Source organism: Onychostoma macrolepis, chromosome 09 (genome assembly GCF_012432095.1).
Source record: "Onychostoma macrolepis isolate SWU-2019 chromosome 09, ASM1243209v1, whole genome shotgun sequence".
Taxonomy (NCBI): Eukaryota; Metazoa; Chordata; class Actinopteri; order Cypriniformes; family Cyprinidae; genus Onychostoma; species Onychostoma macrolepis.
The window spans coordinates 29,540,004-29,557,032 of NC_081163.1; the positions used below are offsets into that span (position 1 = coordinate 29,540,004).

A 17,029-nucleotide genomic window follows, 5' to 3' on the forward strand; every position below is an offset into this window, starting at 1 on the left:
ATGGCTTGACTGTGATAAGGAATTTCAAAGCTGTTGATAGCATTAGCCATGTAACAAGTTAAGCATTTAGTTGGTTTACGCAATATTGTCATGTTATTAGGGCTGCACGATTAAATCGAAAGCGATTTCCATGCGCATTTTGTCAGTAAAGCCGGTTCTGTAATCAGCAGTAAATCTCCATCACCTGCTTTCAGATGGAGCAGTATTTACTACACAGTAAAATCCCCAGTGTTAAATCAACACTGCTCAGAGTGTATTTGGTCCCACTCCAAATAGTGTTAAAGTAACACTGAAGCAGAGTTAAAGCTAATGAGATAATTATGTGATTAATTAAGTGCTGATTGAGCATTAGTGATGAACACCTGCTGTTAACAAGCAGAATCACTGAAAGAAAATAGAAACACAAGAACTACAACTCACTTCAGCCACAGCCTTTGATAAAATCAACTGAAATAAAAGACATTAAATCTCTGAAGGTCTCAGCAGAGAAGGATTAAACAACTCCACAAACAGCATCACCAGCTCCACTTATTATTGACTTGATTTCTGTCAGATGACTACAGAAGCTCTTATTGAAAATTATCAGAGGTTTAAACATTGATGCTTCATTGGTCAAAAACAATGCCACCATCATGGAGATGAGTGTTTACTTTGGTTAGGCTCTTGCCACTTGACTTGCTGTGTTAGTTTTTTCTTTGCAACAATGCATATGTTGTTGTAAAGGAGAAAGATCAGTGCTTTACACTGAGCACATAGTAGATGCTTCTGTGTGATGAGGCAATCATTGCAAACTGGCCAGACTTTATGCCTTGTTTTTTTTTTGGGGATTTTTGCAATTATATAACTGTATCGTATAGACAAACACAGACATCAAGAACCAGCATATGAATCTCAACAATGGTGACAATCAACAAAATTCTTCAAGCTGCAATGCATGCTGGGTAACACCATAGTAAAAACTCCCACCATGCACTGCAGTATAAATATTTATTGTCACCACTGTTGAGGATCATATGATAAGTGTTCATGTCTAAAAGCTTGACCTGAAACTCCTCAACTTTTTGAAATGTTACGGTCCTATATGTTTAATACAGAGCTCAAAATTATTGTAGAAATATACGATGCTTTTTAGTTGATGAATTTAAGTCAATAATCAAAGAGCAAGCAAGAGAAACCACTTTATGTTGGTTAGTCATGTCTTTTATAAGCAGAAAGTGTAATTTGCTACATCAAGCTTCTGTTTCAGCAATGTTCAAGTGTTTGCAGTGAAATACTATTGCAATTAATTAGAAGCAAAACTATTTAAAAGTTCTACAAGGGTCAAGAGCCCAACTACAGCAAACACCAACCTCCATGATGGTGGCATCATTTTTTGACCAATAAAACATCATCTAAACCTTAGTTAATTCTCAATAACATCTTCTGTAGATGTCTGACAGAAATAAAGTGAGTCTGGTTATTAATGAGTGAAGCTGGTGATGTTGTTTGTGGAGTTGTTTAATCATCCTCTGCTGAGATCTTCAGAGATTGAATGTCTTTTATTTCAGTTGATTTGATCAAAGGCTGTGGCTGAAGTCAGTTGTTGTTCTTGTGTTTCTACTTTCTTCAGTGATTCTGCTTGTTAACAACAGCTGTTCATCACTAATGCTCAATCATCATTTAATTAATCACTTAATTATCTCATTAGCTTTAACTCTGCTTCAGTGTTACCTTAACACTATTTGGAGTGGGACCAAATACACTCTAAGCAGTGTTGATTTAACACTGGGGATTTTACTGTGTACACAGAGCTATAGCTCACTGACAGGTAACGCAAAAAAATCGGAGACGATTATTATTGCACGATTATGAAATTGATGAAATCTTTTGCGATAATGATAGCTGTTTGCGTAGCTTCTCAGTGAGCAACGGCTCTGTGTAGTAAATTCTGCTCTATCTGAAAGCATGTGAAAATACCATATTTAATAACATGTTTTTACTCCAAACTCACATCATAACATCAGTCGAGTGTTTGAAATAAATCCTTTTGTGAGATGATGTGGCTTCGTACACAGAATACAATGAAATATGTTGCGTTCCTTATTCTAAGCAGTGATACCCATACAGAAGTCACATAGACTGAAATTTTTAATAAATATATTTTGGTATATTTAAATATCTTTTAAAATATATTTAAATATATGATTTTGGCCACTTTTTAATATTTTTCACATATATTAAATAGATGAAAATATATTAATTTGTAATACATGTCCATATATTAATTTCTAATATTTGTTAACATATTACATTTCTGTACATGTAAATATATTAGATTTCTATAAATGCAAATATATTTTAAAATATTAAATAAAATAAACTTAAACATGTTTCATAGAATATATTCCCGTTTACTCAAACTATATGCAAATAAATTAAATCTCCACACATGTGAATGTTTTCTTTATTGAGATTATAATTTGCAAAATTTGGGCACTGGAAAACTCTCCAGACAATGTAACTTAAAAACAGTGACAATATAAATTGACTTATTAATATAAAGAGTACATTTATCAACACCAGTTCAGCATGAACCTTCAAAATTATGAATGCTTATGATGTTTCTGGCTCATAAATGAAAGATTATCCTTCTGGAAGCATCCAGGGTCAAAACATTATGCAAGTCTTAGTAGGCATTCAACACACTGTATTTAAATATTTAAGAGCCATCATTAACTATGCACAATTTCTCAACTAATCACATGCTCCTCTATTGAACCTGAATTAAGCATTGTAATACATCAGCTAATCAGGCCCTTAACAAACCCACTTCCGATAATTAATTGGAAGTCTTGCAAAAAAAATTAAAAAAAAAAAAAAAAACCTTGCAGGTTACATTGTTATGCCAGTAGGAGGGAGCAAGAGACTGTCTTAATGAGTTAGTTAACCAATGAAAGAATACTATGACAAATATATCACTTTATGGATATACAGCAAATGTTGGGGGAATTATGATTCACACTGATGCACTTCTGAATAGATGTATTATAGCAAACCAAGTTTAATGAATCTCACACCTAACATACATCGTTATGGTCATTTCACACTGCCACAAAAACTATTTTCTTTAAAAAAAAAAAAATGCATGTTTTGTTTGGTCAGTGTGTTCACCCTGTTGGAGTATAGCAAGTGTGAAATGGCTTTTAGGTGCTTTGGGTGAAGAAAAAAAAACATAGTCATGACCAAAAATATAGGCACCCTTGCTAAACAAAATCTAACCTTTCATTGGATAATAAGAATTTAAAATGGGGGATAGCATTATAAAATGTTTTCTCAAATACACGTTGAACACAATTATTGGCACCCCTAGAAATTCTTACGAGTAAAATATCTCTGAAGTATATTCCCATTCATATTCACAATTTTGAGCACTCCAGGGTGATTATGAACATGAAATTATCCAGCCATGTCTTCCTCTTTCACAGAAATATAAATAGGAGGGAAAACAAAGCCCAAATTCCCTTAATCATCCATCACAATGAGAAAAACCAAAGAATATATTTCTGATGTGCAGCAAAAGATAATTGAGCTTCACAAATTAGTGAAGTGGCTTTAAGAAAAGAGCTAGAGCAGTGAAAATTCCCATTTCCATCATCAGGGCAATAATTAAGAATTTCCAATCAACAGAAAATGTTACGAAACTGCCTGGAAGAGGACGTGTGTCTATATCGTCCTAATGCACGGTGAGAAGGAGAGTTTGAGTGGACCACAGCTGGAGAATTGCATAAAATAGTTGAGTCTCGGGGTCAGAAATAAAAATAAAATAAATGAATTCAAACAGCACCTACGTCACCACATGTTGTTTGGGAGGGTTTCAAGAAAAAAAATAAAAATAAAAAAAATTCCTAGCTCATCCAAAAACAAACCAGCATATTCAGTTATCAGACACGACTGGAACTTCAAATAGGACTGGCTTCTATGGTCAGATGAAAAGAAAAAAAACTTTTTAGCAGCAAACACTCAAGATGGGTTTGGTGAACACAGGGATAAAAAGTACCCCATGTGTACAATGAAATATACTGCTGTATTTTTGATGTTATGGGCCTATATTTCTGCTGGAGGTCCTGGACATCTTGTTTAGACGCATGGCATCATGGATTCTAGCAAATCCCTCCAGTTGTCTGAACCCTGTAGAAAATGAGTGGGGTGAACTGAAGAGAAGCACCACCAACATGGAGCTGGGAATCTAAAGGGTTGGGAGTGATTCTGGATGAAGGAATGTTCTCTGATCTCTTGTCAGGTGTTCTCTAACCTCAAACTGGCAAATGGAGGTTTCAAAAAGTATTGAATAAAAGGGTGCCGTTAATTGTGGCCAATGTGTATTAGAGAAAAACATTCATTTCATAATGATATTTACCCAATAATAATTCTTATTATTCAATGAAATGTTAGATTTCTGTGAATTTTTAAAAAAATAAAACATCAAAAGGGTTAACAATGCAGATTAATTTTCACAGACTTCTTTGATCAGATTTACCAAGGGTGCCGATATTTTTGGCCATGACTGTATAATATATGTGACACTGGACCACAAAACCAGTCGTAAATGTCAATTTTTCGAAATTGAGATTTCTACATTATCTGAAAGCTGAATAAATAAGCTTTCCATTGATGTATGGTTTGTTAGGATATGGCAATATTTGGCCGAGATATAACTATTCGAAAATCTGGAATCTGAGGGTGCAAAAAAAAAATATTATTATTATAAATAAATTCAAAATACTGATAAAAATCACCTTTAAAGTTGTCTAAATGAAGTTCTTAGCTATGCATATTACTGATCAAAAATTAAATTGATATTTACGGTAGGAAATTCACTAAATATCTTCATGGAACATGATCTTTACTTAATATCCTAATGATTTTTGGCATAAAAGAAAAATTGATAATTTTGACCCATACAATGTATTGCTAAAAATATACCCCAGCGACTTAAGACTGGTTTTGTGGTCCAGGGTCACATATGTTTTCATTATATCTAAAATCAAGTAGTATCTGCATGCACCCAACTCTGAAGAGAACAAATAATATGCTATTAGAAAGCAATCCTTGTGAGTGAGAAGTCTGGTGTGAAGGGTGGATCTGGAGCTGAATTCGGTCCAGGTTGTCACAACATCTCTTGATTGTCTGTCTTCACGAACAGCCCTGAAATACAATTCAAATATTAACAATGATTGTTATAAATGTAATGTGAAGCTTTTACATTCACAATGCTTATTTTGATCTTGGTGGTGGTGAAGTGTGCAGAAAATCCTGCTGGACTGAAATTTTGTCTTTGATTAACAGTTTTCAAGAGTGCAATTAAGATTTTAAGTTTTAAGCAGCTTTCAGGCTTGTGTGAGGTTTCCACAAACAACAAAGTCTACTTGAACAAACACTTTACTACATTTAAAGTTTAGAAAATCTTACTTCTCCCACCTTCACCGTCCAAAACGATTCTTTTTTTTCAGATCCTCAGAGAGTTCTTTGCCATGAGGTGCCATGTTGAACTTCCAGTGACCAGTATAAGAGATTGAGAGCGATAACACCAAATTTAACACACCTGCTCCCCATTCACACCTCAGACCTTGTAACACTAACGAGTCACATGACACCGGGAAGAGAAAATGGCTAATTGGGCCCAATTTGGACATTCTCACTTAGGGGTGTACTCACTTTTGTGGCCAGTGGTTTAGACATTAATGGCTGTGTGTTGAGTTATTTTGAGGGGACAGCACATTTACACTGTTATACAAGCTGTACACTCACTACTTTACATTGTAGCAAAGTGTAATTTCTTCAGTGTTGTCACATGAAAAGATATAATAAAATATTTACAAAAAAAAAAAAAAAAACTATGGTTAGGGCTGGCTAATGAGAGTTATGTAGTCTGGGTCTGTGTATAAAAGGTGTTTATTGAACTGGTTTTGAGGATAGCATTGCTTGAGGATCTTGCATCACATGCTCTCTGACAAGTGCGCAGCTTCAAAGTGTTGTATGTTTTCTACCGAAAGTAATTAAAGGCTATAAAGGAAAAATATTAACCTCAGGCGCATGGTCACTCATGGTGAGTACTCTAAAATCATTAACATTAGATCAAGCCAAGGTTAAAGGATTAGTTCACCTCCAGAATAAAAAAAATTCTGATAATTTCCTCACACCCATTTCATACAAGATGTTCATGACTTTCTTTCTTCAGTCAAAAAGAAATTTAGGCCAATGACTGATCGCTTCGCTAGATAAGACCCTTATTCCCCAAATCCTCGGATCGTGTATTGAAACTGCAATTTGGACCTTCAACCCATTGGCCACCATTAAAGTCCACTATGTGGGGAAAAATTCTGCAATGCTTTCCTCAAAAATCTTAATTTCTTTTTGACTGAAGAAAGAAAGAGATTAACCTCTTTGATGACATGGTTGTGACTTGTGAGTAAATTATCAGGAAAATTTTTATCTGGAAGTACTAATCCTGTAAATACAAATTCACGTGCATACGTGCATGTTATGGATTAGAAATACATTTTTCATGAGAAGTTCTCCTGTCTGTGCAAATATGAAGTAATCTACAAAATTATTTATGAATGTGACCCAGGCACTTTTTTGATCCTGAATGTATCAGTGTGTTTGAACAAATCTGTTTAGTAAATGATTCAAATACTCACTCATAAAGACAATCACTTGTTTCAATCCTGAATGAATGAATGTGCTTAAATGAATCCGTGCCACCTCCCCACCACTATAATACACAGACTGACGGTCTGTCTAGAAAGCGCAAACACAGACAAGTAAAGTGATATCAACGGTGAAAAGTCCCAGTGCTGTTGAACTACATATCAGCACTCTTGGAACTCCGTGTTGGCGAAGCTTTCGTGTTTGCGTTCTGGCGCAGACTATGTTTCTAGGCAGGATGTTTGTAAGCTAAAATCCCTCATGTTGTGGTTCACAGTGGGATAGAGTAGCCATTGTATAATGTAATAAAAGTTTTTTCCTCCTTTTGTCTTCTTAAAATATTTAGCTAAACTTTCCGTATGTTAAAGCTGCCCACAGATATTTATGATGTGATTCTAAAGGATTGGAAGCACTCGAGATGATGGCGACGGTGATGAGGGTGATGGTTAAGCCACTCTTACTGTGAGTGTTTGTTCAAGCCCCCAGATGAAGCTCGCCCTGGTTAATGAGGTCAACGCGGCCTCTTGCATTAAAGGAATCAAAGCGACTTTAAATGGCCCCATGTGGCCAAATAATTTAAGCGACTTTGTCATCGGCCTGTTTACGTTTGATTCTTTTCTGGCAGGTGTCTCTGCGTGGTAGTTAATCATTTAGTCTCCAAGTCTTCCACCCATTGCTGTGTGAGGTCAGGATGGAATAGCACTTGTGGTCGCTTTGAGGAAGGGGGCTAATTCCCATTTCAGTACATCGAGGGGGCAGCGCTCCTGCCAAAAGCTGAGGCGGTGTGTGGTCTGCTCCGCTCAGAGGCAGGGCTTTGGATTACAGTGGAGGGAGCCTCAAACGTTTTTTTGCTGAAAAGCAAAATAACGTTTTCCTCTCAACAACGTACTTCTTAGAGTTTGATGAAATGAAAGTCCAAAAATGTTCCCATAATGAATTACTTTAATGATTTAATGTGTTCTTCACCTACTGTTTGGCTGGGTTAAATGAGCCGCTCTACGGCCTTTCACAGCTTCTTTATTGAATGCTGGATGTTCGAAGGCATTATATGTTCATTTCATTGAGTGCTGCTGACTTGCAGTGTGTTGCTTCACAGTCGAACCACAACCGCTGGCAGTTCACTAGCACCCTGACCAAATAAATACCAAGGGAAGTTGAAAGGCGACCTCACCTTTAACACGAATTGAATAAGACTAAAATGTGGTTTTGTCCTTGGTTTCACCCTTAAACCAACTTTGTTAACCCTGGAAATTAACTCTGTAAATGGTCTGATCAAGTGGCACACCTTTTTCCCTTTATTATATTTGCTTTTAGGTCGATATGCATTCCACTTATGGAGGCCTCTGAGTCAGGTGATTACTGAAGCTGCTAAGAATTTACCCTCTGCGGTAAGTGTCAGAAATGAACAAACCATTTTTTAACATACAGTACACTTTGAAAAAAAGGTGCAAAAAACTCTAAAAGGTACATATCTGTACCTTATTTACCAACACATGGTATATATTGGTTCCTTAATTGTTCATATTAGTACTTTTTATAAGAACATTTTAGTACTTTAAAGTGTACGTCTAAATACCTTTTAAAAGGGTAAGGCCCTAGTCAGAGTTTTGTACCTTTTTTCTGAGATTGTACATAAGCAAATGCTGCGTGATTGCTTTCTAACACCCTATGAATCAGTATTCCCATAGTGAAAAGTACCAGCATAACATTCATTTTTAAACACAGCTTCTATTTCAGAAAGCGATGATATGTGGGAATGAAATTCAGATTTTTCCATGTTCATTTCCACATCTTGAGGCACTTGTTTGCGTGCGGTGTTGGCATGTTAAACCTCCTGCTGTAGGGCGATGGACTGATTCATCACATCTTACTGGCCGTTGCTGTAGTTCATGCTGTGCTTCTGGTTTTTGATGGAGTTTGTAAAGCTGTTTTGCTCAGGTTCTTCTTAATCTCCAGGGTTGTGTGGTCGGGGCTGGTGCCCAGTGCTTTGACTCAACCTGTCCACCTGTGTGAAACTTCTATAATCTCAGCGGCTTTCTCCTAACCCGGGTTCGCGACAGAGCACACTTGTAATAGATCATTATTAGAGTTATTAATCCAGCGATTTCATCATTCTGTGAATCACATAATGGATGAGTGTGATTAAGTGTCCTGTTGTGGGCTGAGATTGGACTGAACATTCTGGCCTCTCTCGCCCTCTGAATGTACACATGTTTTTACTCAATCGTGAACTCTGACCAAAATCCTGCAGTATGTACGATTTCTGAAGGAGCCACAGACCGATGTTATTCTGTTATGGAATTTTAATTAAAGGGATAGTTCAGCAAAAAACTATGAGAATTCTGCCGTTGTTTATTCACCCTTATGCGTTCCAGACCTGTGTGCTGTTGTTTTTGCCGTGGAACAAAAAGGTTTGTGATATCACAAAAAAGACATTTCTGTAGAATCGTTTCGAATCTCTTGCTTATGCCACCACAGTTTATAGTCATCTGAAATGTCCAAAAAAAAAATCATAAAAGCATCCTAAAACGATCATAAATGGTGCCGTACTGTCTGTTTTGGTCTGTTCTTCACACAAACCTATTTTATGGATGAAGAAGACATGTAATAAGCAGGTCATGCAATAAAGCAAGTCATGCATTTATGATGCATTAATGAGATATTTTTGAGGCCCTGTTGTTGTTTGGGGGGGGGAAAGCTTATTCAGTGCTTCAGCTGTTTGAAAATTCTTCAGAAAGTCTCCTGAAAAACAACAGCATATGGGTTTGGAATGACAATGAGCAAATAATGTATTAAGAGTTAAAATAAAGATAACATTTTTTGGGATGAACTGTTTCTTTAAATTGTAAGTATGTGCTGAAAATACTGAATGTGTGAATATGGAAAAGTCCCAAAGTGGAAAATCTTTGAAGCAAATGGAAATGTAAACATGGCTCTTGTGAGGTCTGTACTGTAACAAAATCTCAGCAAAAAATTGTTTGCTAAATTTCTTCAAAACGCTATATGAAACTACTAGCCCTTCATGACCTTCTCAAATCCCAGTCTTGGGTTCTTTGACTTATGGTGCATTCACACCATGTTGTAATTATTACTAGATTAATCCTGGGATGTTTGTACTCGGATCTGATGTCCTCGGACTCGGGCTTGTGTGCTTCTGTTACCAGCTAAATAATTGCACTCTCAGAAATAAAGGTACAAAAGCTGTCACTGGGGCGGTACCTTAAAGGTACATATTAGTACTTAAAGTGTACATATTTGAAACTAATTGGTACAAAAGTGTACCTTTTGGAAAGGTACCGCCCCAGGTGACAGCTTTTGTACCTTTATTTCTGAGAGTGTGGGTGGAATTTGAAGTAATCAATAGACCAAACTGCATATATCAAATAATGCAAATATTAATAAAACATTTGAAGTTTACAAATTGGAATTACAAGGTCAACGAGGACGTGAACACTTTTTACAGGTCAGTCAAGCTTGTTATTATGGTGATTCCAGCATAAATGCATGTTTAGTTTGGGAATTTGGATAATTATGGGGTCAATCATCTCAAATCCCTAAAGTCTCTATTTTCACATAATGAGGTGAAAGTGCTGATCTCGAGGCTTTTATCTGATCCAAAACAACTTGTTTGCCATCAATACTGAGATTATACATGTTATTGTGCACATCAGTCATCATGTTATGAGTTCAATACAGTACTCTACAATACTCATGTTGATTTCTACAGAAATTTATTTTTTCTTTTTAAACGGGGTTCCTGCAGGTCTTAAAATGTCTTAATTTTCCCCTCAGCATTTTTGTCGTTTTCCAGTAAAAATATATATATATAAAAAAAAAAAAAGTTTACAAATAACCTAGACATTTACATTCAGAGAACATAATGTTGAATTGTGTTCCCTTCAATTTATTCCTTGAATTTTCTTTACTTGGTCTTAAAAAGGTCTGAAGTCTTAATTCAAAAATTCACCTTCATAAAACCTGCGGAAACCATGTTAAACCAAAAAATGTTAGAAATGCGAAGCTTATATTTTTATTAAAGCACTTAGAGGAATTATTCAGTTAAATCCTGTTTATAATTTGTAACCGCTCCTCTTCTCTTTAAAAGAATGAGCCACTACAATATATTTTGAGAGAGGGGCCCACCAACCTTTCTCCATAAGTGTACCTTAAAACACAAATATGTTGACACAAATGACCAAATCAATACACAGAGTGAGATTAAACCAATTATTATTGTGTGGTAGAAGTTGGCATAAACCAATCACAACATAAACAACAAGAAAAACAACAGTCTCGGTTGCTTTGTGAAATGCAAGTATGTGGGTTTGCAAGCATACAAACAGGAGTGGAAACTGGTTGAAAGTTAAGCATAGTCCAATGGGGAACATGAATGTCACTGAATGTCTGTAGTACTTATCATTGAAGACGATGATATCGAAGGTGATGACGATGATTCTGATGAAGACGACAAAGCTTAATGTGCATCCAACAAACTCCACCATATAGTCCCAAAACCACTCTAGTCCCCGAGCGAGGAAACTCAAACTGTCCACGACAGCAACAGGAAACCCATCCTAGAGATATCTCCCAGGTACATACAGCGTGGCCTTCAGTGGCAAGAATAACCACAGGTACAAAAGAGTCCCTCTAGAACGCAAACACATACTGAGAACCAGAGTGCTAACAAACACATTCAAAGAAAATAACCAATTGAACAAACACAAGCAAAGTAACACAAATAAACTTACAGAGAAACACTTACATTGATTGAGCTTAAAACGTCAACGTTTCTCAACCGGAACTCTAAACATTGAAGGTCGCATGAGAAGCCATGCTTCCTCCCAACCAAACAATGTAACTCCCTCTACTACCACACCTGGGCTTAATATAGAGGAGGGGAGCGCACTAGAGCCCCCAGAGGGCTGTAGTAAAACTGCACCCTAAATAAATCCATAGTACCAGCACTATGGGCGGTTACATACCCCCCTGCTCAATGGAAGATTTGTCATAACCGTGACAAATCTTAAGATTCTGTACATGGTAGGTATCAATGTTAGACAGATCAGACTCAAGGAAAACAGAGTAATTAACAGGACCTAAGCGTTTGACAACTTTTGCGGGACCTTTCCATTTTGCGGAAAGTTTGGCCATAAAGCCAGCATCTGCTCTGGATAAAGGATGAGTCCGTACCCAAACTACATCTCCAACATGAAACTGTACTGGTTTGTGGCGCTGGTCGTAGTACCGTTTCTGCTTGGCTTGGGCTCGCTCCACATTCTCCTTTACCAGACTGATGAGGTCCTTTTGTCGGTCAAGTAAGGAACAGAAAGGGCTGTCAGGGTCAGGTGGTTGCTGAAGAGCTCTTTCCATAGGTCCTTTGAGTTTGCGCCCAAGAGCGACTTCTGCCGGGGTAAATCCTGTGCTCTCATGCCAGACAGAATTAATGGCAAATCTGAATTCTGCTAACCATTTGTCCCACTGCCGATGTTGTTCTCCTACATAGGATGCTATCATGGTTTTAAGATTACGATTTACCCGCTCAGTCAAATTTGTCTGAGGATGGTACGCAGTAGTCAACTTTTGGACAACTCCCCACTGTTTGCACATTAAGCTGATAAGGTGAGATGTAAATTGAGTCCCTCGATCTGACACTAGATAGGCCGGGGTCCCCCATCTGGTAAAGATCTCTTCTACAAGAATTCTAGCTATCTGAGGTGTTTTAGCCTTTCTTAAAGGAAACAATTCCACCCATTTGGAGCAATAGTCAACGGTGACAAGGAGGTGTTCATTCTGTCTGGCACTTTTGGGGAAAGGACCCATGAGATCAACTCCTATCATGTACCCAGGTTCGACTACAGGAGTACTCTGCAAATGACCAGACAGCTTTGTCACAGAAGGTTTGTATTTCTGACAAATGTGGCATTCCTTACAATATTTCCACACATCAGATCTTATACTAGGCCAGTACACTGTGTCTAGAAGTCAGCAGAGTTTTTAGTTTTCCCAGGTGCCCGCTGAGTGGATTGTCGTGGGCATAATTCAGAAAGGCCTCCCGATGAACAGATGGAATTATCAGTTGGTATTTCTGTCCTTTCTGACCATCAGGCACACTGCGAAACACAAAACCATTCTTCACAATGTACTGAATTCGTGAAGCATCTGGTACAGTCTGATTCTCAGCTTTGGCCATCAGCTCTTGAACTTCACTGTCATTACTTTGTGATATTGCAATTTGAGTGAGGTCTACTGGCATGCTGACTTGTGATGCAGTGGTCTTGGAAGCGTTAACAATGAAGATCGTGTCAGGCAGAGCATTGTGATTTTGAGTTCTGGATAATACATCCGGTACTATGTTACATTGTCCCTTCCTGTATTTTACAGTGAAATGGAATCCCTGTAACCGTATTGTCCAACGAATGAGGCAAGAAGGCGGCTTTGGGTGTTGGAAGGCCCATGTCAGGGCAGCATGGTCAGTGATGACTTCGAAGGGCCGACCTTCAAGGTATGGTCGCCACTTTTCAACAGCCCAGACTACGGCCAAACACTCCTTTTCTGATACTGAATATGCTCTCTCGGCTCCTCTGAGCAACCGAGAAGCATAGGCAATCACATGCTCCTCTCCTGAGGATTCCTGTGTAAGAACAGCTCCCAGGCCTAAGTCACTTGCATCAGTTTGCACTCGAAAACTCTTGCGAAAATCAGGTGCTATTAAAACAGGAGCTTGTTCCAGATCTTGCTTAATTGTGTCAAATGCACTCTGACACTGTTCTGTCCACATCCATGTCGAGTTTTTCTGCTTCAAAGCGTGCAGTGGTGCGGCTTTCTCTGAAAAGTGAGATATAAAACAGTGGTACCAACCCGCCAATCCAAAGAACCTTTGTACGTCCTTGATGGATTGAGGGACAGGGAATGATTTCACTGCATCGACTTCAGCTGGATCTGTCTTTACACCTTCATCTGAGACTATATGTCCAAGGAATGCAAGTGATCTCTGAATAAAATTGCATTTCTTCAGATTAAGCGTGAGTCCAGCCTTATGGAGACATGTGAATACTTGGCAGAGGTGTTGAAGATGTTCTCCCATGGTCTTAGAGTAAATGACAATGTCATCAATATATACCATGCAACACTTGCCCCTCACTTCTCTGAGAGCATGTTCCATTAGCCTTTGAAAAGACGCAGAGGCATTTTTTAGGCCGAAGGGAAGACAAAGGAATTCATATAGCCCTGTGGATGTCACAAAGGCTGTCTTTTGAATGCTGTCGGACTCCATTTCCAGCTGCCAGTAACCACTTTTTAGGTCCAATGTACTAAAAATAGTGGCACCATGTAGTGACTCCAAGATATCCTGTATCTGGGGCATGGGGTAAGCATCTAGGTGAGTCTTAGCATTCAATCCACGATAGTCAATACACAGCCTAGATCCTCCATCCTTCTTTTGTACCACCACTACCGGAGAAGCCCAAGGAGATGTAGATGGTCGAATGATCCCTTTGTCTAGCAGATCCTGTATCTGCTCTTCAATGAACTGCTGCTTTTCAATAGAGACCTTATACACACGCTTCCTTACCGGTACTTCATCAGTGGTAATGATGCGGTGTTTAACAAGGTTAGTGTGACCAATTTCTTGAGTACACACAGTAGGCCAGCTCAACATTACACTCTCCAACTTTTCTTTTGTTTGTGGATCTGTGTCTGCTGCCGAAGAAAGTTGGTGTATGCACTGAAGAGTTTCATCGCTGCAGGCAAGTGAAGAAATGGCAAGGTAAAAATGCATGGTGGGATTGATATCATGATGAAGAAAGGGGAAGGTTTTTACTTTCATAGATCCTGCAATGGGCAGGCTATACTGGGCATTGTGAAAGTCTAGCACCATTCCGGTCTTCAACAGAAAATCCATTCCCAGTATGATGGGTACTGTCAGATCAGCATCCCTCATTATATAAAATGCCAGGTCTACAATATGTCCTTGCACTTCACGTCACCTTTCCAATGGCGGTCTGCTTTTGTCCATTGGCCAGTAGAAAGGATTGTCCTTCACTGGGTTGGTACTGCTCTTGGGGCCACAACTTGTTCCAAAAAGTTTTCTGGATCAGCGAGTAAGTGCTACCTGTGTCAACCAAGGCAATGGCATACCTGTCTTGTAGAATTATCGGCAGGGTGATATTTCTATAGTCATGCTGCACAGCCTTTTGGAAAGATTGCACTACTCGATTGCTTGCTTGTGGTGGTTTTTGCTGAGGATCGTGAACTGAAGAGACTTTCCTCTTCTGTTCCTCCACATTAGCCTGACTCCAATATCTTTTGGACTCATCAAAATCTCTCTCTATTTGGGTTCCAACCCGTACTAATTCTCCCACGTCTTTGACAGTCCCACGTAGTAAACTAGCAAGCCGGGGATTACAATTTCTAAGAATGGCTTGGACCATTTCCTTCTCAGTCATTCCTTTTCTCCACCGCAGACACAATGCTCGATAGTGAAATGCAAAATCTCTGATACTTTCTTTGGTACCTTGTTTCCTCTCTAACAGCTTTCTTGCTGCAACATCATCATAGTCCTCACTTAAAAAAAAGAGTGCAGAAAACTTTCTTTAAACTGGCTCCAGTTATATACCTTCCTTCGTTCTGCCATCCACCAATCCTTTGCGGTGCCCTTGAGGACAGCAGTGAGTGAGGCGAGGATTTCATCGTCGCTAAGGGGTCGGACAGCAAAATATTCTTCGCAATGTTCAATAAATACCACAGGATCATCCTCTTGGGTATTACCAAAGGTGGGGAAATCTAGTTTCACTGGGGGATTATACTGTACTGCGGATTGGCTGCTTTGCATAGGCAAGTAGCTGAACTGTACACTGTAAGTTGCATTTCTTTGTTTAGAATGGGGAAAGGAAACTCTGGAATTAAGGATTGGGGCAATCGGGGTGGATGCAGATGGCAACAAGGATTGGAATCTGTGCTCCAATTGACGATCCCTTCGCTTTAAGCAATCTACAACAGATTGGCCCAGCTCCTGAACCAGCAGTTCCACTTGACTCTTCACTTTCTCACACTCACGTTGTATTTGATATGACATTCTTTCCTCTATCTTTTTGCATCGTCTTTCAAATTCACCATAAGAAACGTTCGTACTCACTCTCTGGCCAAAGTCAGCTAGTTGGTCTTCGATACCAGCGAACCGATCTGTCAGGCGTTCAATCAACGATCCCACTGAAGCAGCCGGGTCGTGGTTTGTTTCAGGATCAATCTCCGGTGGTGGTGGAGGAGGTGGAAAATGGGAATCATCTAGAACCTCAGGTACATTGTCCTCATTTCCCACACTTTCGTCATCTGAATCAATATACAAGTCACTAAAAGTGTGGATTAAGTCTCTTAGGGGTTCCCTTCGTGTAGTGAACGGAGCAGAAACAAACTCCCCATCAGGCACGGCCTCAATCCCATCCAGAGCAATCTGGCTGTCCCTATTGTAAGACATGGTCACTGTTAAAGGTAACAAATATAAGGCTTAATGGTCCCTGTTCGGGCGCCAATATGTAACCGCTCCCCTTCTCTTTAAAAGAATGAGCCACTACAATATATTTTGAGAGAGGGGCCCACCAACCTTTCTCCATAAGTGTACCTTAAAACACAAATATGTTGACACAAATGACCAAATCAATACACAGAGTGAGATTAAACCAATTATTATTGTGTGGTAGAAGTTGGCATAAACCAATCACAACATAAACAACAAGAAAAACAACAGTCTCAGTTGCTTTGTGAAATGCAAGTATGTGGGTTTGCAAGCATACAAACAGGAGTGGAAACTGGTCGAAAGTTAAGCATAGTCCAATGGGGAACATGAATGTTACTGAATGTCTGTAGTACTTATCATTGAAGACGATGATATCGAAGGTGATGACGATGATTCTGATGAAGACGACAAAGCTTAATGTGCATCCAACAAACTCCACCATATAGTCCCAAAACCACTCTAGTCCCCGAGCGAGGAAACTCAAACTGTCCACGACAGCAACAGGAAACCCATCCTAGAGATATCTCCCAGGTACATACAGCGTGGCCTTCAGTGGCAAGAATAACCACAGGTACAAAAGAGTCCCTCTAGAACGCAAACACATACTGAGAACCAGAGTGCTAACAAACACATTCAAAGAAAATAACCAAATGAACAAACACAAGCAAAGTAACACAAATAAACTTACAGAGATAAACACTTACATTGATTGAGCTTAAAACATCAACGTTTCTCAACCGGAACTCTAAACATTGAAGGTAGCATGAGAAGCCATGCTTCCTCCCAACCAAACAATGTAACTCCCTCTACTACCACACCTGGGCTTAATAT

General features: G+C 38.8%; 1 protein-coding gene across 3 annotated transcripts in view; it reads left to right on the plus strand.

Moving 5' to 3' along the window:
* The window catches only part of dnajc15 (DnaJ (Hsp40) homolog, subfamily C, member 15), a 33,876-nt gene that overhangs the window by 3,785 nt on the left and 13,062 nt on the right, over positions 1 to 17,029 (plus strand). For 2 of the 3 annotated variants that reach the window (XR_009272764.1, XM_058786428.1), the window contains one exon: positions 8,002 to 8,075. Coding sequence is in view for 2 of the 3 variants with exons in the window: in XM_058786428.1 (XP_058642411.1) it covers positions 8,002 to 8,075 (74 nt within the window). In the remaining variant the exon portion in view is untranslated. Of the gene's footprint in view, positions 1 to 8,001; positions 8,076 to 8,412; positions 8,638 to 17,029 lie in introns of those variants that run through there. The other variant, XM_058786429.1, reaches the window with a different exon arrangement.